A 26,196-nucleotide genomic window follows, 5' to 3' on the forward strand; every position below is an offset into this window, starting at 1 on the left:
GCACACTGACGGCAGTTGATGGGCACACTGGCGGCAGTTGATGGGCACAGTAGCGGCAGTTGATGGGCACAGTAGCGGCAGTTGATGGGCACAGTAGCGGCAATTGATGGGCACACTGGCAGCAGTTGATGGGCATAGTAGAGGCAGTTGATGGGCACAGTAGCAGCAGTTGATGGGCACACTGGCGGCAGTTGATGGGCACTGGAATCTGGTGACAAGGAACCGGTGGCAAGCGACACGCTGAATCTGGTGACAGAAGTCAATGGAAACAAAAATAATTTGTTCCGTATTGACTTCAATGGCATGCAATACCGCATGTGGCCAGAAGGGGGTGCCGGAGAGCCTCAAACCCTCGGAAAGGCCCCCGGGACAGCTCGGCTGAACTCGGAAAGGCTTGGGAAAGGAGTATTTACGAACGGCTCTGGCGCCCCCCCTACCAACCCCAGGCCAAACAAGGTACTGCGCACTGCTTTGGCTTGAATCTTGCTATGTTTCAAAGACAACACTCGCAAACCGAGTCAGAATTTATACTTTTTAAACACAGCGCTCGTATTGCGGAAAAAATGCTCGTTAACCACGTGACTTGCAATCCGAGGTTTCACTGCATCATCAAAAAGTTATCTTATTTCAGTAAATCGATTCAAAAATTGAAACTCATATTTTCTATAGAGATGTGTTACACACAGAGGGATTTATTTCAGGCATTTCTTTCTTTATTTTGATGATCATGGCTTACAGCGAGTGAAAAGTCCAAATTTTGTATTTTTTTTAGAAAATTTTAAAAATTACAGCAACGTAGATATATACACACGTTGCATTGAAGGGCGCACGCCCCTACCAAGAGCTGAGTGACCGTGCCTGAAGAACCCCAATGTCCTGCGGTCGTGTGTCACAGAGCTGTAGAACAGGGGGGTGCCATTGTAAACAAGGCATCTCCCTGTTTTGCCTAGTGATAGGACGCTGATCTACTTACTGCTCCCCGTCATCGGGAGTGGTGATCAGTGTCGTGTCACAGGTAGCCCAGCCTGCACACAGTTAGAATCGCTCCCTAGGACACACTTATCCCCTTCACTGCCATTTACACAGTAACAGTGCATTTTTGCAGCACTGATCGCTGTATAAATGACAATGGTCCCAAAATAGTGTCCGATATGTCCGCCGTAATGTCGCAGTCACTATAATAAATAATAAAAAAAGACAAATCGCTGATCGCCACCATTACTAGTAAAAAAAAAAAAAAAAAAAAAAAGAAACAAAAAAAGGCCATAACACTATCCCCTATTTAGTAGACACTATGGCCCGGATTCAGAAAGATGAGCGCATCTTTCTGCGGGCGCAACGTATCTCCATTACGCCTCTGTAACTTTGGGCGCATGTTCCGTATGCAGAAAGAACTTGCGCCCTTAGTTACGGCGGCGTAACGTATGTGTGGCGGCGTAGCGTATGTGTGGCGGCGTAAGCCCGCCTAATTCAAATGGGGATGTTGTGAGCGTGTTTAACTTAAATTTAGGATGACCCCGCGTTTGACGGGTTTTTTTGAACGGCGCATGCGCCATTCGTGAAAAATCCCAGTGTGCATTGCTCCAAAGTACGCCGCAAGGACGTATTGGATTCGACGTGAACGTAAATGAGGTCCAGCCCTATACGCCAACGACGTAACATTTTCAAAACTCGGCGCGGGAACGACGTCCATACTTAACATTAGCTACGCCTTATAAAGCGGGGGAAACAATACGCCGAAAAAAGCCTAACGTGAACAACGTAAAAAAATGCGCTGGCGAGACGTACGTTTCTGAATCGGCGTAAATACCTAATTAGCATATTCCTCATGTAAATATACGGAAGCGCCACCTAGCGGCCAGCGTGATTATGCAGCCCAAGATACAACGGTGTAAGAGACTTACGCCGGTCGGATCTTAGGGAAATCTATGCGTAACCGATTCTCTGAATCAGGCGCATAGATACGACCACGCGCACTCAGAGATACGACGTCGTATCTTGTATCTGAATCCGGGCCTATAACTTTTGTGCAAACAAATATACACTTTTTTTTTTTACCAAAAATATTCTTCTACATAAGTATCGACCTAAACTGAGGAGGAAAAAATAAAGTTTTTTTTAATACATTTTTGGGGGATATTTATTATGGCAAAAAGTACAAAATAGTGTTTTTTTTCCCCCAAAATTGTCGCTCTACTTTGTTTATAGCGCAAAAAAAAAAAAAAACACAGATGTGATCAAATACCACCAAAAGAAATCTCTATTTGTGGGAAGAAAAAAAAAAAAAAAAAAAAGATTTCAATTTTGTTTGGGAGCCACGTCACACGACGGCGCAATTGTCAGTTAGAGCGACGCAGTGCCGAATCGCAAAAAGTGCTCTGGGTCAGGAAGGGGGTACATTTTTCTGAGGCTGAAGTGGTTAAAAACAAAACATCACACACACACACACAAAAAAAGGGCATTTGACAAGCTTAAAAAAAAAAAAAAAAAAAAAAAAAAAAAAAAAAGCATGTTGACGCAGTAGGCACTTTAAAGCGAAGGTCCACCCCTAAAAAAAAAAAAAAAAAAATCACACATTTTAAAAAAATGCATGTTGATGCAGTAGGCACTTTAAAGTGGAGGAAATGGGAGAAGGGGGGGGGGGGGGGGGTTATAAACCCAGGGACTTTAACAGTGTCGTCTCAAAAAAAGAATAAATCAAGTAGAAAAATACATAATTTGATTTTTACATACATAATTAAAATTTTGATCAATATATGGGATGTGGTGTCTTGATTTGACCTCCTATGCTTCATATTTATTTTTACTTTAAAGCGGAGGTCGACCCTAAAAAAATAAAGAAAGAAAAGGGCTACAAAAAAAATTGAAGAAAAAAACAAAAAAAAAGTGAAAAAAAAATAAAATAAAAAAACACCAACACGTTTTATACTTACCAGAAATGGCTGTTGCTAGGCAGATCGTCCTAATCTGCCACTTCCTATTCCGCTGTAATCTTCTGTCTTCTCCTCCTCACATTGCCTCCTGGGAAATGGGGCTCGCCGTCTTCTGGGACCTGTGTGTGTCCCAGAAAACAGCCGCCCATTCACACAGCGCCGCGCGACTCGCGCCGTAAGAAACGGGCAGTGAAGCCGCAAAGGCTCCACTGCCCGTTTCCCTTACTTTAAATGGTGGCGCCGAGACCCAGATTCAAAGTACGGATCGGGCCTCAGGCGGCCGCCATCGTGGGCACCCTGGACAGGCAAGTGTGCTTATTAAAAAAGTCAGCAGCCATTGTAAACAAGGCATCTCCCTGTTCTGCCTAGTGATAGGACACTGATCTACTTACTGTTCCCTGTCATCAGGAGTGGTGATCAGTGTCACAGGCAGCCCAGCCTGCACAGGTAGAATCGCTCCCTAGGACACACTTATCCCCCTTCCTCCCCCTAGTGGTCTTCTGGGACCTGTGTTTAGCTGCAGACTTTTTTTTTCGCTGGACCTCCGCTTTAATGTGTATTAAAGTCGAAGCAAGTGTACATGAGCCCTTTGGAATTCCTCTCGTGCCTACAGGACAGGAAGTGAAGGGAAATCTACTCAATGGGACACACATATGGGGGGGGGGGGTTGGAACCCCCAATAGTGGTTAAGAGAGGCCCAGTCTTTCAGGACAAATCACAGACACCATGCTTAATATTTATACATTTTATTTACAAATGAAAGTCCTCATATTTACAGCCAAAAAATTCCAAAAAAAAGGTACAAAGCGGCGGCAGGTGGTGAAATGTAGACACTGCGGGAGCCGGTTCTTCTACTGTAACAAAAACGTGGTCGGGATTTCGAGGCAATTCAGAACAGCGGGAATATAAATAACTGAAGGTTTATGGCGGTTTAGGGAGTCGACATGCATTGGGGGGGGGGGGGGGTGTGTTTTATAGTGTTGAAGACGGCGGATCGGCTGGACACAACGTGGGGGGGTTGGATAGAATACGAGATACCAACGAGGTCTGTAAGTCTGGTCTAGACTAGCCAATAGAAAAAAAAACCCATAAGTGTACCCGTCACTGGATTATTATGGGTTGCCAGCAACGTCAATGAGCCAACATGTGGTTTCCATCAAAGAATGGTCACCTTCATTGCACCACAAGCGTACCTACTATGCTAAACGCCTTGCTGGTTCGGATCGAGACTCAACAGATACCGTCTCCATTCCCTCTCAGGGCAAAGAGACAGCCTTTCCACAAAGCCCCCCCCCCCAATCACAGATTGCCGGCATTTGCCACCTGGTGCCTTCATGTACGAACGAGCATGTGGTCTCCTCCATGAGTCTAGCACCCAATGTGGCCAAAAAATCCCAACCAATAGGGGGATTTTTCGTTCTGGAAGGAGCCGGCGGCAAAACCCCGCCAAGGCCAGTACCAGCGTGTTGGCACCCTTTACCAAGAGACAGTCCTTTGGCTCTGAATGGGTAAGGCGACTGTCTTTTTAAAAAGGAGAATGGACAACGCGACTCCCACCCTCCAAGAGACGAGGTGTAGTTGGTCACTTGAGTTCACTTTGGCTGATCCTACCCTTCAGGAAAAGATCGTGTGACTACTGCCTAGGCCAGTGATGGTGAACCTCGGCACCCCAGATGTTTTGGAACTACATTCCCCATGATGCTCAACTACACAGCAGAGTGCACGAGCATCATGGGAAATGTAGTTCCAAAACATCTGGGGTGCCGAGGTTCACCATTTCCCATGATGCTCTGGCACTCTGCAGTGTAGTGGAGCATCATAGGAAATGTAGTTCCAAAACATCTGGGGTTCCAAGGTTCCCCATCACTGGCCTATGCTTTTGGTCCAGTGATGTAGCTTTTTTTTTTTTTTTTTATAAGAAAGATGTAGCAGTCCTATTAGTCTAGAGCAGTGATGTTTTGGAACTACGTTTCCCATGATTCTCATCCACACTGCAGAGTGTAAGAGCATCATGGGAAATGTAGTTCCAAAACAGCTGGGGTGCCGAGGTTCGCCATCACTGGTCTAGAGTAGGTCTCAAACTGGTGGCCCTCCAGCGGTTGCGAAACGACAAGTCCCATGAGCCATTGCAAGGCTGACAGTTACAAAAGCATGACTCCCATAGGCAGAGGGTATGATGGGACTTGTAGGTTTGTGTAACAGCTAAATAAAGGACCCTTCAGACTTTAGGGGGGCCCAAACTGTGGCCAGTGCGAGTAGAAATGTCCCACTAAAAAAAGAAAATGTGGTTAGGAGGAAGAGTGCACCATCATCGATGTCAGTGGGAGGAATGATGCCCTTTTGTTGGAGTCAATAGAGAGAAGAGTTCGTCATTGGTGGGGGTCAGTAGAAAGAAGGGTTCGTCATCGTTGGGGGTCAGTAGAAAGAGGGGTTTGTCAACGTTGGGGGTCAGTAGAGAGAAGGGTTCCTCATCGGTGGGGTCAGTAGAGAGAAGGGTTCCTCATCGGTGGGGTCAGTAGAGAGAAGGGTTCCTCATCAGTGGGGTCAGTAGAAAGAAGGGTTCCTCATCAGTGGGGTCAGTAGAAAGAAGGGTTCGTCATTGGTGGGATCAGTAGAAAGAAGGGTTCCTCATCGGTGGGGGTCAGTAGAAAGAAGGGTTCCTCATCGGTGGGGGTCAGTAGAAAGAAGGGTTCCTCATCGGTGGGGGTCAGTAGAAAGAAGGGTTCCTCATCGGTGGGGGTCAGTAGAAAGAAGGGTTCCTCATCGGTGGGGGTCAGTAGAAAGAAGGGTTCCTCATCGGTGGGGGTCAGTAGAAAGAATAGGCAAGCCAAGAGCCTCATCCAGCCCTGAGGCCACAGTCTGGAGACCACTGGCCTAGAGCAGTGGTCTCCAAACTATGGCCCCTTTGGTTGACTTTATCCAGTTGGGTCACTACTACTCCCGACACCAAAAATGTGACACTGTCCCCCCACCCCAATATCAAAGATGAGGCACGGTTTATTCCCACTGATGCCGGGGCAATTTTTACCCCTCCCCCGCACTGACCACAGTCTGGCCCTCCCTAAAGTCGGACAAACGGGCCTTTTGTTGCCTAAGTTTGAAGTTTCCCGATTTAGAGCTACATAATCTGTTTGTGGACAGTAATCCAATAAGCATCGCAAACCTTCAGTGGGCGGCAAATAGGACGACTGCCGACAAAACAGTTAAAGCAGAACTCCAGCTTTACAAAACCCATGAAATACTTACATCGTTTCCCCGTGATCGCCGCTTATAGTGCAAAAGTGTCCTGAGCCGAGGCCAGCATTGACAAAAACCCTTGGGGAGGAGGAGTGTCCATGACACTCTAGGTTCAGATCAGGTGGGCTGGATGACCGCTGGCCATTATTCAACCCAGAAAACCGAGGACATCTAGTGGTGGAAATCGATAACTGCAAGTAACAGCTTCAGATTGAAGGCTGGTATTGCAGCAAAAAGCTGCTTTTTCTCTGGAGGTCTGCTTTACATTTTTAGGCGTCTTCATAGCCCTGGACTTAATCTTTATCCTTCCCAGCCAAACGTTAAACCCAACTCCAGACAAAAAATAAATATTGCCCATATAGCGGGGCTGTGCCCACACTGCAAGGGTTAACTGCTGCTTTTTGCCTAGGGGTGGCAGAAGTAAGGAGATGTACTTAACTGATTCTCCCGGTCCCTGTGGCTCCCGTCCCCACCCACGGTCTTGAGCAGTGGACCGTTCCCGATTTCAAGCCCACAGGCCTGCTCTGGACATGAGGATATCAGGAATAGTCCACCTCCGTATCACGGGGGAGTGGCGATTGCCACTGTAGCAGGGTATGGGGCGAGTATACGTTTTCTGGTCACCCCCCTGGTCAAAAATGAGGCAGTTAACCCTTGCAGTGCAGGCACAGCCCCCACTGCAAGGGGAATTTTTTTCCCCCCCCACCTAGAGTTGGGGCTTGAACATCCAACTACAGGTCCGCTTTGACATGGGAGCTGCAGATAATAAACAGAGGATTCCCTGGGTCTACAGCAGGGATCCTCAAACTCCAGCCCTCAAGCTGTTGTAGAACCCCATGAGGCATTGTGACATTCACAGACATGACTAGGCAGGATAGGAATTGTAGTTCCTAAACAACGGGAGGGCCGTAGTTTGAAGACCAGTGGTCTTCAAACTACGGCCCTCCCGTTGTTCGGGAACTACAATTCCCATCGTGCCTAGTCATGTCTGTAAATTTTAGTGTGTCACAACGCCTCATGGGGTTCTACAACGGGAGGGCCGTAGTTTGAAGACCACTGGTCTAGAGAGCAGGGGGTCTCAAACTGGTGGCCCTCCCAGCTGTTGTGAAACTACAAGTCCCATGAAGCATTGCAAGGCTCACAGTTACAAGCATGACTCCCACAGGTAGAGGCATGATGGGACTTGTAAGTTTCCCAACATCTGGGGGGGGGGGGGGGCACCAGTTTGAGACCCCTGCTCTAGAGACATGTTTTAGGTAACCATGTGCCCCCAATCTGACTGATCAAGGCAAAATATTGGAGCATAAAACACCAAAAAACAAAACAACCGGCTGTGATGAGGGTGGAAACACGTCGGGCTCTGCTACATATTCAACAAGCAGGCTGGTAATAATATGAAGATTTGTTTTCTTTCACTTTAACTCCCTGAACATAAACTTAGAAAATGAAATAAAAATGACCCCGAACAGAGAAGACCATCAATAGGGGGGGTGGCTGCTGTGCTGCAGTCTGGGTAGAGCAGCAGCCAAGACTTGTCATGGGCATTATTTAGCAGGAGATCCGGTGGATTGTTCTCCTCCTGGTGAACTATGGCAGAGTAAAAACATCCATTTGCTTACCCCATGTGACCAGAAACCATTCCCTGATTGGCGGGTAAGCCGACAGAACAGCAGTCGAGACTAGCCAGCCATGAAACGACCCGTTTCCTCTCAGTGGGTGGGGGCAAAACTCGTTGAGGGGCATAGTTTCTTGGTGGAGACTTGCAGATCCTCACATTACAGGTTATACTGGCTGGTTGGAAGAGCGGTGGTCTAGTGGTTTAAGCAAAAAGGAGAGGATTCAATTCTGCCATTGTTAACCAGCCTACATCTCCGCCAAAGAAACCACGGCCTCCGACATGTTTCGTCTCTGTGGGGCGAAACTCGTCAAAGGGCGTGGAGACTTGTAGGCTGAAGCAGATCCTCATATTATAGGTTATACTGGTTGGTTGGATAAACGGCGGTCTAGTGTAGTGGTTTTTGATTACATGGGGTAAACAAAAAGGAGAGGATTCTATTCTGCCATTGTTAACCAGCCTAAATCTCCGCCAAAGAAACCACGGCCCCGACATGTTTCGTCTCTGTGGGGCGAAACTCGTCAAAGGGCGTGGAGACTTGTAGGCTGAAGCAGATCCTCATACAGGTTATGGTGGCTGGTTTCTCTATTTACTACGCACATTGCTCTGTATGGGCATGTTGACAGTCTGCACCCCCTTCACCTGCAGACCACGGGAATGGAATCGCTGGCTTTGAGCAGCATTCCGCGCCCAGTCTCCGTCAGCAGACGTGGCTGCCCAAGAAAAAAACATGGCTGCTACTCCACCCAAACTGCAGCTATTTTCAGCACCAATGTCAAGCCAAACCATTTTCCTGGGAACTACAACCAACACAAAGTGCTCCAAGCCCGGGCAATGTCAACAGTCCTAAACAAGGAGACCAGGTAACAAAAAATAATGGGGTGGCATTAGCGAAGGGCCCTCGTCCGGTGTCCTCCTGCAATCCATGTATGTTTTGGAAGGGGCAAACAAAACAGCCCTTTTATAAAATGGAACGTTGTCTTTTTTGTTTTAAAGTAAAAATGTCCGATTTAAATAAAGCTTTATAAAAACGGATCCCGTTTTTTTGCATCCCTTCACCTGCTCTTGCCAATAAAGTTTGCGTAAAAAAAAAAAAAAGCAACACGCACAAGGTCTCAGGTGGGGGTTGTGTACATGCCAAATTATTGCTACAAGTCACAGAGGTGTGGGGTGGATGGGGGGGCAAGGGGGGGGTGTCTGGAATGCAAAAAACGGTAGAGTCCTAGGGGGCCATCCAGAAAGGCATCTGCTGTTTGGCTCGTTGCTGGTTTGCCGGGTACTGGTAGTTCACGTTCCAGCCTTGCGTGTAAGAACCTGGACTCTTATGGGCGCCGTGCTCCTCTTCCTCGTCGGAGGAGTCCCCTGCGTAGGCTACCAACCCGAAGGTTTTGTCGGACGTCTTCGCCTTTTTGGTGGGAGTTTCTGGAAGACAAAAAAGGTGGGGGAAAAGAAAAAGAGAAAAAAAAAAAAAAAAAAAAAAGACCTCCAAAAAAAGAAGAGACAAGCGTCATCCGTTAATTTGTGAGAGAATTAAACACGTTAGTTGAACATCATTTGTATCAGGCACAGAAAGGTCACCCCAGGTCAGATGTCACAGGTCACCCACGGCACATCAGCACGCAATCCGCGGTCATGGAAGAGAAGAGAAGGGAGAAGAAAAAAAAAAAAAAAAAAAGAGAAAAGACACAAAAAAAATACAAAAATAAACAGTTAGACAAGACGCCGCAGACATGGATACCAGTATAAAGTCGATCCCCACCCTCTGTATTAATCACTTGCAGGGCGGTAGGGACTGTTTTATACAATGGCCTGGCTTCTAGGCCAAGGAATTTTAAAGAGTCCCTGTCGCCTCCACACAAACAGGGGGGCGCCACTTTGTGTGCTGCGCTAAAGTTTCAGCCGATGATGTTCCTGGAAAGCCAACCTGAGACTTTAGCCAAGCATACAAAGATGGCTGCCGCGAGTGCACATAGGTCACAGGCACCTTTTAAAAAAAAATAATAACCGGAATGGGCCCACGCCTGATCTCTGATTGGATAAGTAGCAGCCGCTAGTGGAATACTCACCGTCCAAGCCCAAGGAGGACCGGGGTAATGACGTGTCTTCGCCATCTTTCTGCGTCGGTACTGGAAGTCCGGGTGGCGGGGGCATCAGCTGCCTGCTGGGAACAACAACAAGGTCAGTGGAGAACAGCCACATACAAGGTCCAACCAATAAATCAAAACACCCAATGGGCTCTTAAAGGGGTTATAAAAGTAAAACGTTTTTTTCCCTAAATAGCTTCCTTTACCTTAGTGCAGTCCTCTTTCACTTACCTCATCCTTCCATTTTGCTTTTAAATGTCCTTATTTCTTCTGAGAAATCCTCACTTCCTGTTCTTCAGTCTGTAACTCCACACAGTAATGCAAGGCTTTCTCCCTGGTGTGGAGTGTCGTGCTCGCCCCCCTCCCTTGGGCTACAGGAGAGTCAGGACGCCCACTAACACACAGCTCCTTTCTCTATCTGCAACGTAGAGAGCGGCCTGACTCTCCTGTAGTCCAAGGGAGGGGGCGAGCACGACACTCCACACCAGGGAGAAAGGATTTCTCAGAAGAAATAAGGACATTTAAAAGCAAAATGGAAGGATGAGGTAAGTGAAGGAGGACTGTAAGTGAAGGAGGACTGCACTAAGGTAAATGAAGCTATTTAGGATTTTTTTTTTTTTTTAACCACTTAAGGACCGGACCAATATGCTGCCTAAAGACCCAAGGTGTTTTTACAGTTCGGGACTGCGTCGCTTTAACAGACAATTGCGCGGTCGTGCGACGTGGCTCCCAAACAAAATTGGCGTTCTTTTTTCCCCACAAATAGAGCTTTCTTTTGGTGGTATTTGATCACCTCGGCGGTTTTTAGTTTTTGCGCTATAAACAAAAATAGAGCGACAATTTTGAAAAAAATGCAATATTTTTTACTTTTTGCTATAATAAATATCCCCCAAAAACATATAAAAAATATTTTTTCCTCAGTTTAGGCCGATACGTATTCTTCTACCTATTTTTGGTTAAAAAAAAAAAAAAAAAGAAATCGCAATATAAAATGTATAGCGTTTACAAAATAGGGGATAGTTTTATTGCATTTTTTTTTTTTTTTTTTACTACTAATGGCGGCGATCAGCGATTTTTTTCGTGACTGCGACATTATGGCGGACACTTCGGACAATTTTGACACATTTTTGGGACCATTGTCATTTTCACAGCAAAAAATGCATTTAAATTGCATTCTTTATTGTGAAAATGACAGTTGCAGTTTGGGAGTTAACCACAAGGGGCGCTGTAGGAGTTAGGGTTCACTTAGTGTGTGTTTACAACTGTAGGGGGGTGTGGCTGTAGGTCTGATGTCATCGATCGAGTCTCCCTAACAAAAGGGATCACTCGATCGATGCGCCCCCACAGTGAAGCACGGGGAAGCCGTGTTTACATACGGCTCTCCCCGTTCTTCAGCTCCGGGGAGCGATCGCGACGGAGCGGCTATAAACGAATAGCCGCGCCGTCGTCCCGGATCGTTCCCCGCGGGAACCCGACCGCCGCATATCGCGCGGGGGGGGGGGGGCCCGATCTGACCCCCGACAAGGCAGGGACGTACAGGTACGCCAATGTGCCTGTACGTGCCATTCTGCCGACGTATATGTACATGCGGCGGTCGGGAAGTGGTTAACCTTTACAACCCCTTTAACCACTTAAGACCCAGACTTTTACGCAGGTAAAGGACCTGGCCAGTTTTCGCAATTCGCACTGCGTCGCTTTAACTGACAATTGCGCAGTCGTGCGACGTGGCTCCCAAACAAAATTGGCGTCCTTTTTTCCCCACAAATAGAGCTTTCTTTTGGTGGTATTTGATCACCTCTGCGGTTTTTATTTTTTGCGCTATAAACAAAAATAGAGCGACAATTTTGAAAAAACGCAATATTTTTTTCCTTTTTGCTATAATATCCCCCCAAAAAAATATATAAAAAAATTCCTCAGTTTAGGCCGATACGTATTTTACATATTTTTGGTAAAAAATAAAAATAAATTACAATAAGCATTTATCGATTGTTTTGCGCAAAATTTATAGTGTTTACAAAATAGGGGATAGTTTTATTGCATTTTTATAAAAAAAATTTTTTACTACCAATGGCGGCGATCAGTGATTTTTTTTCGTGGCCGTGACATTATGGCGGACACATCGGACAATTGACACATTTTTGGCACCATTGTCATTTTCACAGCAAAAAATGCTATAAAAATGCACCGATTACTGTGAAAATTTAAATTGCAGTTTGGGAGTTAACCACTAGGGGGCGCTGAAGGGGTTAAGTGTGACCTCATATGTGTTTCTAACTGTAGGGGGGCGGGGCTGGACGTGTGACATCATTGATCGTGTTTTCCTATATCAGGGAACACATGATCAATGACGGCGCCACAACGAAGAACAGGGAAGCCGTGTTTTACACACACACACACACACCTCTCCCCGTTCTTCAGCTCCGGGTGACTGATCGTGGGACTCCGGCGGCGATCGGGTCCGCGGGTCCTGGAGCTTCGGACTGGGGCGCGCGCCCGCGACCCACGGCTGGGCACTTAAAGAGGACGTACAGGTACGCGCTTGTGCCCAGCCGTGCCATTCTGCCAACGTATATGTGCAGGAGGCGGTCCTTAAGTGGTTAAAAGGTATAAAAAAATAAAATAAAAAAAAAGACAATAATAATCTGTGACCGAACGGTTGGTTTAATACTGGGGATCTACTGTATAGGTCTCAGTTGCTGCCGATTTTTAAAGGTCCTCCAGTCACACAATTTATACTTCATCGCCAAGCGCGTTCTTCGCTCACCTGTCCCTCTCGCGTTCCTTGCCGCAGGTTGGTTCGACTTTGCCTGCTGGAGCGTCCGCCTTGCTCTGGGCCGGGAAGCCTGTACCTAAATTAGTCATATGAATGGGTCCATGCTATGAGCAGAAAAATACACAGCGGCATTAGCAAAATCTAAAGGTCGAAGTCACAGTCTTCTCCTCACCATCAACTGACTTTCCCTGCCCAAGGGGGGGCGGCTTCTCTACCCCCCTCCGCAGTGAAGAGCCATTACCCCCCCCCCCAATACCCTCCCCCCCCACCAGAAAGGGCCACCTCTGTATATACCCACATTACAAAGATTACACCATTTCCGGGGCTTCTTCGCTCCTCTGCAACATAATAATTAATGACAGACAGAAAATAAAGGCGGGCGCCATTTCTAATAGAGAAGCGGCGTTCCTAAGACACAAACAGACCACCTGTGAAAGAAACTTGACTTCAATGCACATACGTATCACCTTTTATGTTTAGATGGAGCAGGGAAGGGTTAAAACCCCTATTTTTTTTATTGCCATCTGTTGGTGTCCCCACTGCTGAGATTTGCCCTCTTTATCTGACCTGGTGACACCAGAACAAACGCACAATTTTTAGATGTCACCGGAACAGAAGGTGGAGAGAAATCTTCCAGTGGGGATTCCTGTTCAAGCGATAACTATTCAAGAGTCTGGCAGGCATTTGTTAGCACAGAACCAAGAAGAATCAGGATATTAGGGTTACTATGGATCTCCTATAACCATTTCCTGCCCTTAGGACGTCCCCGGGTTCAGCGATTATACTGGGACGATGTCCGCCACCTTCAGGCACCATCCCGGTATGAAATTTTACAGCAGGTGTTTCCGTTTGTAGCAGATGTGATAGGAGTGGCTACGTTTCGTCCAATGGTGACATCTGAGGAAGACATGCCTCACAGAAGTCTTCTTATTGGACGAAACGTACGTCAGGCCAAGCACGGAGCAGCAGTATAGTTGTTCGTCCAAGACTCTCAAAGTGCCACAAAGTCACTGCTGCTCTGTGCTTAGCCTGACATACGTTTCGTCCAATGGGACGACATCTGTGAGGCAGTAAGGCCCTTTACTGCCTCACAGGAGATGTCCCATTGGAGGAAACGTACGTCAGGCTAAGCACGGAGCAGCAGTGACGTTTTTCATCCAACAACCTCCACGGGTGCCACAAAGTCACTGCTGCTCCGTGCTTAGCCTGACGTATGTTTCGTCCAATGGGACGACATCTGTGAGGCAGTAAGGCCCTTTACTGCCTCACAGGAGACGTCCCATTGGATGAAACGTATGTCAGGCTAAGCACGGAGCAGCAGTGACTTTGTGGCACTCGTGGAGGGTGCTAGACGAACATTTCTTTCCAATAAATCTTATTGCAACATCTTCACTGTAAGTAGAACCTTGAAATAAACTTGTGTGTGCTTTTAATGAATGTTGCACAATGAGTTTGTTTTCCTCTTCCATACGGTATACTTTGTGATCGGGTTTTGCAGTTCCCTTAAGGATAATTGCTGTGGGAGCGTGGAATCATTGGAGTCCACCAAGTAGGGCGAACAGCTGAGGTGGAATATACCCAAAGTGAGGGGCGATTGCTCACTGATGCGCATATGGACCTTGGAAGGTCTTAAAGCGGAGTTCCACCCAAAAGTGGAACTTCCTCCACCCCTTCGGTGCCACAATTGGCACCTTTCAGGGGGAGGGGGCACAAGATACCTGTCTTTGACAAGCATCCTTCCCCACTTTTGGGAGTTCAGGCCACGGCCTGTGACGTCACCACGGAGCTCCCTCCTCCCCCGGCCACCAGGAGAGAGGAGCGGGGCCTCGCGCATGGGCAAAAGGGTTCCCAGCCTGAAGCCGAATGGCCTGAAGAAAACGAATGCAGCCACCATATACAAGGACTAATAAGTTGCAATATATAAAGTTTTGTTCTTGGCTTTATATACAATTTTAACCCTTCCCCCACTGTAGTCCAATAGCATTTTGATTACCAAGCAATTTAAAAGCAATTGGTGATTTGGCCCCATTTTTAGTGTACAGCAAATAATGATTAGTTCCCTGCCAGTTCCCTCCCAGTCATCTCTATGACCCTCGGAGGCTGGAAGTGACGTCATGACGTCACTTCCAGCAGCCTTTTTGCTGGAAAGCCGAAGGTCATTTTTTTTTCTTTTTATATCTCGTGCTTTTCAACATAGAGGAGAGACGTGGGGACTTATAGATCCCAAAACTCTCTGTAAAGAGGACCTGTCACATGCCTTATTCCTACAAAGGACGTTTACATTTCTTGTAATAGGAATAAGAAGCAATAAAAAAATAAAAATAAATGTAAAAGCATCCATATCCCCTTATGCTCACACGCAGAAGCAAACAAACGCATACTTAAAAGGCATAGCTACGATCGTTTGAGCAATAATTCTAGCACAAGACCTCCTCTAACTCTAAACTGGTAACCCTTAAAAAAAAAAATTGTTGCCTATGGGGAATTTTAAAGCTGAGTTCCACCCAAAAGTGGAACTTCCGCTCATCGCATTATGAGGGGGGGGGGAGGGGTGAAGTGGGGCATACCTGTCTTTGGTATCCTTTCCCACTTCTGGGAATCCGGGTCCCGGCCCGCGACATCAGCGCGTGGCTTCCTCCTCCTCCCCCCGCCGCCGGGCCAGTAGGAGAGAGAAGCGGGCCTTGCGCATGCGCAGTAGGGTTCTCGGCGTGAAGCTGAAAGGCTACACTGCCAGGTACCCTTACCTGCAATGGCGGCGGCAGCACCCGACAGCTGATGGAAACACCTGGAGTGCCAAGGTTCTCCATCACTGGTCTATAACCAACACATAAGTAAAGCTTGCCGTTCATGCCCAAACCTCACCACAAGGTGTCACTACAGCAGAAATATCTGTCCAGGGAAAGGATTAAAATAAGCCGGCTCTGAGAAGAAGAAAGAAGAAAGGAAGGAGAAGGAGAAAAAAAAAAGAAAGAAAGAAAGAAAGAAAGAAAGAAAGAAAGAAAGAAAGAAAGAAAGAAAGAAAGAAAGAAAGAAAGAAAGAAAGAAAGAAAGAAAGAAGAAAGAAAGAAAGAAGAAAGAAAGAAAGAAGAAAGAAAGAAGGAAGAATTGGGCCAACGTGTTGGTGTACAGGCAAGCACACTACAACCTATATACAGAGTTTATAGCTCCGGACGCCTCAATGAAATAGAATACTAATACAAGTGTCGTTCTCATCTAGAATGAACCCCCCCCCCCCCCCGGGGGAAATAGAGAAGTTATAGCACCTGGTATCCCAACAGCCTGGCATCTTGCTCTTCTGGCAGCTCCTCCAAGAATCTTCTCTTCTGACACTGGGGGGCGCTCTGTGGTGGCTGAGGTGCCGTTGACTGTTTTACTGCTCCAGGAGGCAGGTAAGGCGAATTCAATGGTGCCTGCATGGGGAAAACACAATGGCGATGTTGGGATTCCATAGGACAATACAACTCTATAAAGATTGAACAGGTAATGAGGGGAAGAAGCCACCCAGAGGAAAACCGAGTTCAGAGAACGAGTGCCTCCATTACTTTCAAATGGTTGGAAAGGTTTAAATTTGTATTTTTTTTTAAACATGTTACACTTGCCTCCACTGTGCGAGTTCATTTGCACAGAGTGGCCCCGATCCTGCTGTTCTGCAGGTCCCTCAGCGGCTGTCTCGGCTCCTCCCCGCTATAGTCAACCCCCTCTGGGAAGCTCTATCCCGAGGGGGTTAGCATGCAGGCGCACTCCCTGTCATACACGCTGCGTCCATAGACACAGAGTGAAGGACTCTGTTCTGCCCCCCGGCGGGCGCATCATTAAATTTGATTGACAGCAGCGGGAGCCAATGGCTGCGCTGCTATCAATCTATCCAATCAACCCCCGAGAAGCAGTGGAGAAAAGGACGCCGGGGGGACGCGCACAGCAGTTGAACAGGCTCAGGTAAGTAAAAACGAGGGGGGGGCTGGGGCCATGACGGCGAGGTGTTTTCCATCTTCAGGTGAAAAAACACGAACCTTTACAACCCCTTTAAGGTCATATTCGTAAAGTCAGCAGGTACAAAAACTGTAGCTGCCGACTTTTGGCACTCGCCTATACCAGGATCCAGCGCCGTTGTGCAAACCAAACTTCATTGTCGCAATAGGGGAGGCCCCCCGTTAGTCCCCCAGAGCTTTGAGATTGGAACACCACTCTGAGGGACCAACGGGGCCTCCCCTATTGCGACGATGAAGTTCGGTTTGGACTGTTCCATACTCAACTTGGTAAAAATTTGTTGGTCTTTTATGCAATTTGTTTATAGCTTTTTTTTTCTTCTCTCCTCCCCCTCTTTTCCATAGGTCCTCGCTGTACATAAAACGGGGGATAGTTGATAAAACATAATAACAACAAATCATTTGTAAATTTCTTTCAGTTACAACATTACCTCTGAAGAAGACCTTTAGGGTCGAAACGCGTTAGGAATTGTTTATATGCCTGTACCCACATATACCAATCTGTTGCGTCTTGTGAAATGTATGGAATTTTAACGATTTTGTAATACCGCAACTCATATGTTTCTGTACGTGTTATCCAATAAATACTTTCTTTTACACTGTATCTTAAAGCGGATGTGCCACGGGGAAAAAATATTAAAAGCCAGCAGCTACAAATACTGCAGCTGCTGACTTTTAATATAAGGACACTTACCTGTCCTGGAGTACAGCGCTGATCGCAGCAGATGACGAGCGATCGCTCGTCTCTCTGCTGCTCCCCCCTCCATCCACGCTGAGGGAACCAGGAAGTGAAGCGCTGCGGCTTCACTGCCCGGTTCCCTACGGCGCATGCGCGAGTCGCGCTGCGCCCGCCGATTGGCTCACACGCTGTGTGCTGGGAGCCGAGTGTTCCCAGCACACAACGGGCGACAGACGGGAAGTCAGAAAAACCCGTCTTTCGCCCATAGCGTGTGGCCGGAAGTGGGTGCAAATGCCTGTCTTTAGACAGGTGTCTGCACCCCCCTCCCCCTGAAAGGTGTCAAATGTGACACCGGAGGGGGGGGGGGGGGGGGGGTTCCGATCAGCGGGACTCCACTTTAGGGTGGAGAACCGCTTTAATTCATTAATTGAGCTGCCCAAAAACCCCATTGGGGAAAATACCCTTGATACTCTCCAAGCGCTATTGCTTTCCCTGGGGGGGGGGGGGGGGGGGGGGTTCATACCCGGGATCAAAACAGCGCTAACATTTGTCAGGGGATTAAACCAAATCCCACTCTATGGAAAAATACTGAAGTCTTGATTGGGGCTCCACCCTAATAATCTGCAGTCTCCAGTGACGTATGGAGTGTTGATGGATGTAGGGCGGTGCAGTCAGCCAGCCAAATGTCTTATTAGCTGGGCTGCTCTCTGTGCCCCCCGTTGATATAGGAGGGTAGTATCAGCAAAGCCTCACTGCACAGACTTCGCTTTCTTCACCCTCCACATGTTCAGAGATAATAAAGAGAACCTGTCATTTTACACATTGAGAGATAAAGAGAACCTGTCATATTGCCCTATCTGTCAGATGGAGGACTTCTGCCGGAGCAGAACTGGGAGCCAGTATCTGTCAAAATCCAGCAGAGGAGGCGGCCTTTAAGGCCGCCTCCTATGCTGGATTTTGACAGATACTGGCTCCCAGTTCTGCTCCGGCAGAAGTCCTCCATCTGACAGATAGGGCAATATGACAGGTTCTCTTTATCTCTACAATTTTTTTCCCCTAAATAGCTTCCTTTACCTTAGTGCCGTCCTCCTTCACTTACCTCATCCTTCCATTTTGCTTTTAAATGTCTATTTCTTCTGAGAAATCCTCACTTCCTGTTCTTCTGTCCGTAACTCCACACAGTAATTCAAGGCTTTCTCCCCGGTGTGGAGTGTCATGCTCTCCCCCCTCCCTTGGACTAAAGGAGAGTCAGGACGCCCACTAACACACAGCTCCTTTATCCGCAACGTAGAGAGCGTCCTGACTCTCCTGTACTCCAAGGTAGGGGGCAAGCATGACACTCCACACCAGGGAGAGCCTCGCATTACTGTGTGGAGTTACAGACAGAAGAACAGGAAGTGAGAATTTCTCAGAAGAAATAAGGACATTGGTGTCAGTGGAAGAAATAGTGGCCCATCATTGGTGTCAGTAGTACGAATAATGCCCCATTGTTGGTGTCAGTGGAAGAAATAGTGGCCCAAGGGCCAGGTAAAGGCAAGCCAAGGTGTCACATCCAGCCCCTGGGCCGTAGTTTGGAGACATTAAGCTGAATAGTCAAAAATTGCCACAGCCGGCGAGAGTTTATAATTAATCTGTGCTCCGACCTCACCTTGACGCTGCCAAAGCTTGCACCCCCCCCCCCCCCAGTATTTGTATTTTTTAACCCCCTGCTTTTCATTGGCGATCTTCTGTCCAAGTCAGATACTCACCCACCCAGCAGATCCTGCGTTATCCTGCTGGGATTCTCTTCTGTTTCGCCACCGCTCGGTTCCGCGCCGCCATGTTTTTCTGTGACATCATCAGTAGGCGCCGGCTTTTCCTTTACCGAATCAAGGACAATGCCTCCTGAGCTAAGCGACGTGCATATTGCAAAAGGCAAATGGGTGCACGTCATTTTGCCTAGTCTAATGACATACACCTGGGGGCGGCTCGAACACAAAAGGTAAAAATAAATGAAAAATAAAACCGCCATTTTGGGGGGGAGGAGTGAAGATCTGCTTTAACAGGTCCGTGGTTTCACATAAAGAGCCCTACTCTAGGCCTTAGTTATACCAGCTGACAGAGGCAGGTTTTTAATTAGGCGGACGCCTAGGGCCTCGCACTCACAGGGGCCTTGTGGCCACCTAACTTTCCCAATGCATTACCCCAGTTTTGAGGGACAGCTGTGCTCAGGCAGCATTAAGAGCCCTGACTCAGGAGTGGGGCCGCCAGTGTCCCTAATAACCAGTGAATATCGGTGACATCAATGACCCAGCATGCCCTCAGTCAATGACATCACAAGGGGGCAAGTTCACCAGGTGACATCTCCAGGTCGTACCGCCCCTTAGTTATTAAAGAGCAGGATCTGGGGGCCGCCTTGTTAAAGTGGGCTTCCAGATTCCGATAAGCCTCCTGCACGCAGACCCCCCAACCACCGGCCAGGGTTGTCGGGAAGAGGCTCTTGTCCTTGAATAATTTTTACCATCATGGGCATGAGTGGGGCCCCATGTCAAGTTTTGCCTTAGGCCTCACAAAGCCTAGAGCCGCCTCCGCCAGCTGATCAGGCCTTGTCTGCTGCCAAATCCTGACATTTCAGGTGCAGAGCTCTGGTCAGGATAGGCAGGAGTGGCAAACGTGCCTTGATTCTGCCTTGGGTTTAGCAATTACAATTTTATTGGTGTAACCCTCCCCCCCCCCACTCAAGGCCCATTACAACAGACGATGCACTAAAAAGCAAGGCCCACTTACTTGCCGTGGCCTCACTTTGGAGTGCAAGGTCTACTTTAACCATTCAATCCAGTCTACAATGGCACTTACAGGAATGGTGGTGACCGGAGGCTGCGGGATTGGATACTGAGTTGGCCCCGAGGGCACTGGAGCTGGCAAGGTGGGCACAACTGAAGGCATCGGGTGCACAGGGGTTCCCATCGGCGGCGGAACCACATAAGGAACCTGGACCGGCTGAGGCGGTAATGCTGGCACCACAGGAAATCCAGTCTGGTAGCCATTGGTTGGGTAGTAGGGCTGCTGCAAGGCTACTGCGCCCATCGTCGGAACCTGCGTGTACCCTGGAATACAAAACAAGTCAGAACGTTAAAGGGCTGTAAGGCATGGAGCTACGACAGAACTTGAACCCCATACCGGGATCAAAACAGAGGTAACATTTGTCAGGGGGATTAAACCAAATCCCACTCTATGGTAAAATACTGAAGTCTTGATTGGGGCTCCATCCTAATAATCTGCAGTCTCCAGTGAAGTATGGAGTGTTGATGGATGTAGGGCGGTGCAGTCAGCCTGCCAAATGTCTTATTAGCTGGGCTGCTCTCTGTCCCCCCTGTTCATATAGGAGGGTAGTATCAGCAAAGCCTCACTGCACAGACTTCACTTTCTTCACCCTCCACATGTTCAGAGACAATAAAGAGAACCTGTTATATTACCAATAGGAGACAAACGATTGGCCCTGTAGCCTCTCACCTTCCCCCCTGCATGCCTTGTTTACCCGTCAGTGAAGTGGGAGGAACCACAGCAGCCATTAGGCACCATGCTATTCTACATCTACCAGTGCAGAATACGACAGTGGCAATGGACTTCTGTCAAAAAGGACAACTTGTAGAAAAGGTACAGTCCTCCTTTAAATGACAAAAATATAAAAAAGACTGTGGAATGTTCAATTGTCAGCACCATGGTCACATGCAGCAGGACATCAGCTTAATCGGTGTGTGCAGCACAGTCAACATGCTTCCACCTTTTATTTACCGTATTTTTCGCAGTATAAGATGCACTTTTTCTTCCCCAAAACTGGGGGGGGGGGGGGGAAAGTTGGTGCGTCTTATACGGCGAATAGACAAGTTTACCTGTCCGATCCGAACGGGAACAGAACGCCGCGATCTTAGGAAAGACCGCGGCTTTGGCCTAGCTCCGGAGCCCGTCCTCCATCTTGGTACACCTGGCGGCGGTGCGCACTGATGTCATCACCCCTCTGCGCGCGGATCCTAATAGAGCGCGCATCGGAGGAACAGTGAGGTGTGTTGGACTGGCTATTAGGGGGCAGGGCAATGTAATGTTACTGGCTATTATTACTATGTTGGGGCAATGTTACTGGCTATTATTACTAATGTGGGGGCAATGTTACTGGCTGTTATTACTAACGTGGGGGCAATGTTACTGGCTGTTATTACTAATGTGGGGGCAATGTTACTGGCTGTTATTACTAATGTGGGGGCAATGTTACTGGCTGTTATTACCAATGTGGGGGAAATGTTACTGGCTGTTATTACCAATGTGGGGGAAATGTTACTGGCTATTAGTAATGTGGGGGCAATGTTACTGGCTATTACTAATGTGGGGGCAATGTTACTGGCTATTACTAATGTGGGGGAAATGTTACTGGCCATTACTAATGTGGGGGAAATGTTACTGGCCATTACTAATGTGGGGGAAATGTTACTGGCCATTACTAATGTGGGGGCAATGTTACTGGCCATTACTAATGTGGGGGCAATGTTACTGGCCATTACTAATGTGGGGGCAATGTTACTGGCCATTACTAATGTGGGGGCAATGTTACTGGCCATTACTAATGTGGGGGTGGTGTGATGGTGATGACCAGTGGGGGGCAAATATTTTACTACAGTATTTGGTTCAGAATCTTTTTTTCTAGATTTTCCTCCTTTAAAATTGGGTGCGTCTTATACGGCGAAAAATACGGTATATATATTAATTTATTTTAAGTATACTATAAGGCAATTTACTTCTTTGTTTTTTAGGGGGATTCTCCCTATAATGTTTAAGAAATGGTTGTAGCTATAATGCTTTGTGTCTTATTCTTGTATGGCACGTGCAATATTACAAAATAGTAATAATAATTTGATTAAAAAAAAAAAAGCTTCCACCTCATGAGAAAGGCTGCTATGGTAGAAACACGTTGACTACGGGTTTCCGCCATAGCGGCCTTCCTCATGAGGTGAAAGCTTTTTTTTTTTTATATTAAATTATTTTATTTTTGTTATTGCTCGTTCCATACAAGAATAAGACAAAGAATAGCGGCCTTACTCGTGAGGTGGAAGCATGTTTTTTTTAGGTCAAATGTTAAAAACATTTTTTTGTTATTGCTCGTTCCTTACAAGAATAAAGGCACCTTTCAAACTGGGTGCATGAGGTGCACTGGCGGTATAGCCGCGCTATTTTTAGAGCAGCTTTACCATCATTTTCGCCGTGATATTCGGCCACTAGCGGTGCGGTTTTATCACAAGAAAGGGTTAAAAACACCTCCTTTTTTTCCCCCCCTTTCTTCCTTGTACTTGTTTGTATTTATAAAATGTTATGTATGCTGTCTCCGGTGGAGTATATATGTAAAAAAAACAAAAAAAAAAACCCCGCAAACCGCTGCTACAGCAGCGGTTTGCGGGCGATATAGCCGCGCTGTCCCATTGATTTCAATAGGCAGCAGCGGTAAACACACCGCCCCTTCACCGCTCCAAAGATGCGGCTAGAAGGACTTTTGGAGCGACCCCGCTAGTGCACTGCTCCAGTGTGAAAGCTTTCAGGCTTTCACACTGAAGCCTGCAGGGCAGGATTTTTTCAGGCGTTATTTAGGCGCCGTTTTTAGTGCTAAAATGCCTGAAAAACTCCTTGTGTGAAAGGGGCCTAAAGCACAATAACTGTTTGCGCTGCACACAATAAAGCTGGTGTCCTGCTACATGCGACTGTGGTGCTGCCAATCCACCTTCTCTAAAGTTATTTAGCAGACCGCATTCCATTCCTGAGCGCCAGTCGCCCAGCCATGGGGGCATAATTGGGGAGGAAGTAGCGCTGTCATTTGTTCTCAGCTGTGGAAAGTTCCCCCCAGGCCACAGACACCATTCAACATTTTTCTCGCATAAACAAAAAAGTTCTAAAAGAGTGTAAAAGGCAATGCAGCAGAGAAGATCTGTAAATGTTCCTTGGAAATCTATTAATAGAAAGGCCGGGGGAATTCATGAAAAGATGCCAAGCGCCTGGCATTCCACAGATGTGTGTGTCTGGTGTCAGGGTCGGGTTACTGCGGGAAGCAGATTAAGAGAAGAAGGCGGCGGCCACTTACCAGGAATGGCAGAAGTCGAGCTGATCTGATTCACAAACCTCGCGTACTCGGCGTGTACCTGGAGAAAAACACTCAGAATTAATAATTCAGTTTTATAATAGATTACAAAGAAGAAAAGAAATATATCACGGTTTAAACTCCACCGGTGTATTAAGCCTTTACAGAGCACACACCACCCAGTATATAATGCTTTAAAAAGGAACAGAATCCCCTTTTCTGGGTTAACACTTTAATGCACGATAATATGGTCTGTAGTGATGCAATGACATTTACACCCCTTTCTATGCTGAATACCTGGTTGATCCTGCCTGCGCCTCTCTTCGATAGTAAACTGACCACGCTTGCTTATGGCTGCCGATCTAACACAACGTGGTCAGTTTTTGTCATGGCATCGACTATAGGCACTTGGTGCAAGAGCCCTGCTTGTCCAAGTTCTGTGGAAAGCCTCGCCCTCCCCACCCATCACTCCAGATGCTCCTCCCCGCCCATCCCTCCTGCCTCCAGGCGCTCCTCCCCGCCCATCCCTCCTGCCCCCAGGCGCTTCCCCCCGCCCATCCCTCCTGCCCCCAGGCGCTTCCCCCCGCCCTTCCCTCCTGCCTCCAGGCGCTCCTCCCCGCCCATCCCTCCTGCCTCCAGGCGCTCCTCCCCTCCCCATCCCTCCTGCCTCCAGGCGCTCCTCCCATGCCCATCCCTCCTGCCTTCAGGCGCTCCTCCCCTGCCCATCCCTCCTGCCTCCAGTCGCTCCTCCCCTGCCCATCCCTCCAGGTGCTCCTCACCCATCCCTCCAGGCGCTCCTCCTCACCCATCCCTCCAGGCGCTCCTCCCCGCCCATCCCCTCCTGCCTCCAGGCGCTCCTCCCCGCCCATTCCCTCCTGCCTCCAGGCGCTCCTCCCCGCCCATTCCCTCCTGCCTCCAGGCGATCCTCCCCGCCCATTCCCTCCTGCCTCCAGGCGATCCTCCCCGCCCATTCCCTCCTGCCTCCAGGCGATCCTCCCCGCCCATTCCCTCCTGCCTCCAGGCGATCCTCCCCGCCCATTCCCTCCTGCCTCCAGGCGATCCTCCCCGCCCATTCCCTCCTGCCTCCAGGCGCTCCTCCCCCGCCCATTCCCTCCTGCCTCCAGGCGATCCTCCCCGCCCATTCCCTCCTGCCTCCAGGCGCTCCTACCCGCCCATTCCCTCCTGCCTCCAGGCGCTCCTCCCCGCCCATTCCCTCCTGCCTCCAGGCGCTCCTCCCCGCCCATTCCCTCCTGCCTCCAGGCGATCCTCCCCGCCCATTCCCTCCTGCCTCCAGGCGATCCTCCCCGCCCATCCCCTCCTGCCTCCAGGCGATCCTCCCCGCCCATCCCTCCTGCCTCCAGGCGATCCTCCCCGCCCATCCCTCCTACCTCCAGATGCTCCAGCCCACCCCTCTTGCCACCAGCCGCTCCTCCCCTGACCATCCCTCCTGCCTCTCCAAGTGCTTGATTATTGGAGCTCCTTTAAAAAAGGCATGTTGATGGATGTAGGAAGGGGAAAAGCCCTGACAAGTATCTCGTTGTCACGGCTGCTCTCTGACCAACCAGTTCATATAGGAGGGTAGTATCAGCAGAAGCCTCACTTCACAGACCCTACTTTCTTAACCCTCCAGTTTCGTCATTAAAAAGAGGACCAGTCACAAATGGGTTCATGCTTGAATCTGGTCAGTCCTAAAATGGTCACCAGTGATTGGAGTGTACTAAAAAGATTGACACCAATTACTGCAACACAGAAAAAACAAAAATGTGCTGCCACCTTTTACAAACCTAAATCTTACATCAGATCCACATCAAAACAGAAAAGACTGCGACCAAAGCCCGACAGTACATATATCCCTTTCCTACTAGTACAGTTACTGTAAAAGGTCTATCCAATACAGAAAAGTCTACCGCCATCTAAACGCCATTAAAACCATATTGGGAAGAGTGCAAAATTTGGTGCGGCTGTGAATAGCAGCCAATCAGCTTCCAACTTCAGCTTGTTCAAAAAAACCTGGAAGCCGATTGGTTACCAATGCGCTGCCGCACCGGGATTTTGCACTCTCCGGTTTTAGTAAAGGTTTCAAAACACCAAAATGACCGCCGCTTACCGTCTGTAGAAGATTCTCACAAAGTTTCTTAGCCGCTGCCAGTCCTTCAGGCTTCGGGTGGCTGTTAAGACACAAAGGAAAGGGTTCTGTGCTGGGACCAATCCTGTTTAATTTGTTCATAAACGACCTGGAGGATGGGGGGGGGGTAAAAAGTTCAATCTCTGTATTTGTGGACGATACTAAAGCAGGGCAATGACTTCTCCGCAGGATGTGGACACCTTGCAAGAAGATCTAAACATATGAATGGGGGGGGGGGGCAACTACATGGCAAATGAGGTTCAATGTAGAAAAATTTCAAATAATGCATTTGTGTGGCAAAAATATGAATACAATCTATACACTTAGGGGGGGGGGATAATGGAACCTCTGGGGGTAGCTGCTAAGAGACTGAGACGGCTGCTCCCCACCCCTCCAATGAGCGTGGAGGAGCAGAGAGAACCGAGCCATCAGCAATGTTCGATCGCTCGGTTCTTAGTGCAGAGACGCCGGGGGACAGATGCAGCATTGCTCCAATGAGCGTGGAGGAGCAGAGAGAACCGAGCCATCAGCAATGTTCGATCGCTCGGTTCTCAGTGCAGAGACGCCGGGGGGACAGATGCAGCATTGCTCCAATGAGCGTGGAGGAGCAGAGAGAACCGAGCCATCAGCAATGTTCGATCGCTCGGTTCTCAGTGCAGAGACGCCG

General features: G+C 48.2%; 1 protein-coding gene and 2 non-coding genes across 10 annotated transcripts in view; all 3 read right to left on the reverse strand.

Moving 5' to 3' along the window:
* Positions 1-7,560: 7,560 nt before the first annotated feature.
* The window catches only part of KHDC4 (KH domain containing 4, pre-mRNA splicing factor), a 34,500-nt gene continuing 15,864 nt past the window's right edge, over positions 7,561-26,196 (reverse strand). For 2 of the 8 annotated variants that reach the window (XM_040332646.1, XM_040332645.1), the window contains exons 8-14: positions 25,512-25,572; positions 23,408-23,465; positions 20,143-20,393; positions 15,906-16,052; positions 12,634-12,746; positions 9,852-9,946; positions 7,561-9,207 (exon numbers count right to left, since the gene is read on the reverse strand). In XM_040332646.1, the coding sequence (XP_040188580.1) occupies positions 9,008-9,207; positions 9,852-9,946; positions 12,634-12,746; positions 15,906-16,052; positions 20,143-20,393; positions 23,408-23,465; positions 25,512-25,572 (925 nt within the window). In that variant the 3' untranslated portion in view covers positions 7,561-9,007. Of the gene's footprint in view, positions 9,208-9,851; positions 9,947-12,633; positions 12,747-15,905; positions 16,053-20,142; positions 20,394-23,407; positions 23,466-25,511; positions 25,639-26,196 lie in introns of those variants that run through there. The other 6 variants (XM_040332643.1, XM_040332641.1, XM_040332647.1 and 3 more) reach the window with 5 other exon arrangements.
* LOC120921473 lies at positions 17,961-18,091 on the reverse strand. The gene has a single exon (XR_005744892.1).
* Positions 20,597-20,727, reverse strand: LOC120921474. The gene has a single exon (XR_005744893.1).

Source organism: Rana temporaria, chromosome 13 (assembly GCF_905171775.1).
Source record: "Rana temporaria chromosome 13, aRanTem1.1, whole genome shotgun sequence".
Taxonomy (NCBI): domain Eukaryota; kingdom Metazoa; phylum Chordata; class Amphibia; order Anura; family Ranidae; genus Rana; species Rana temporaria.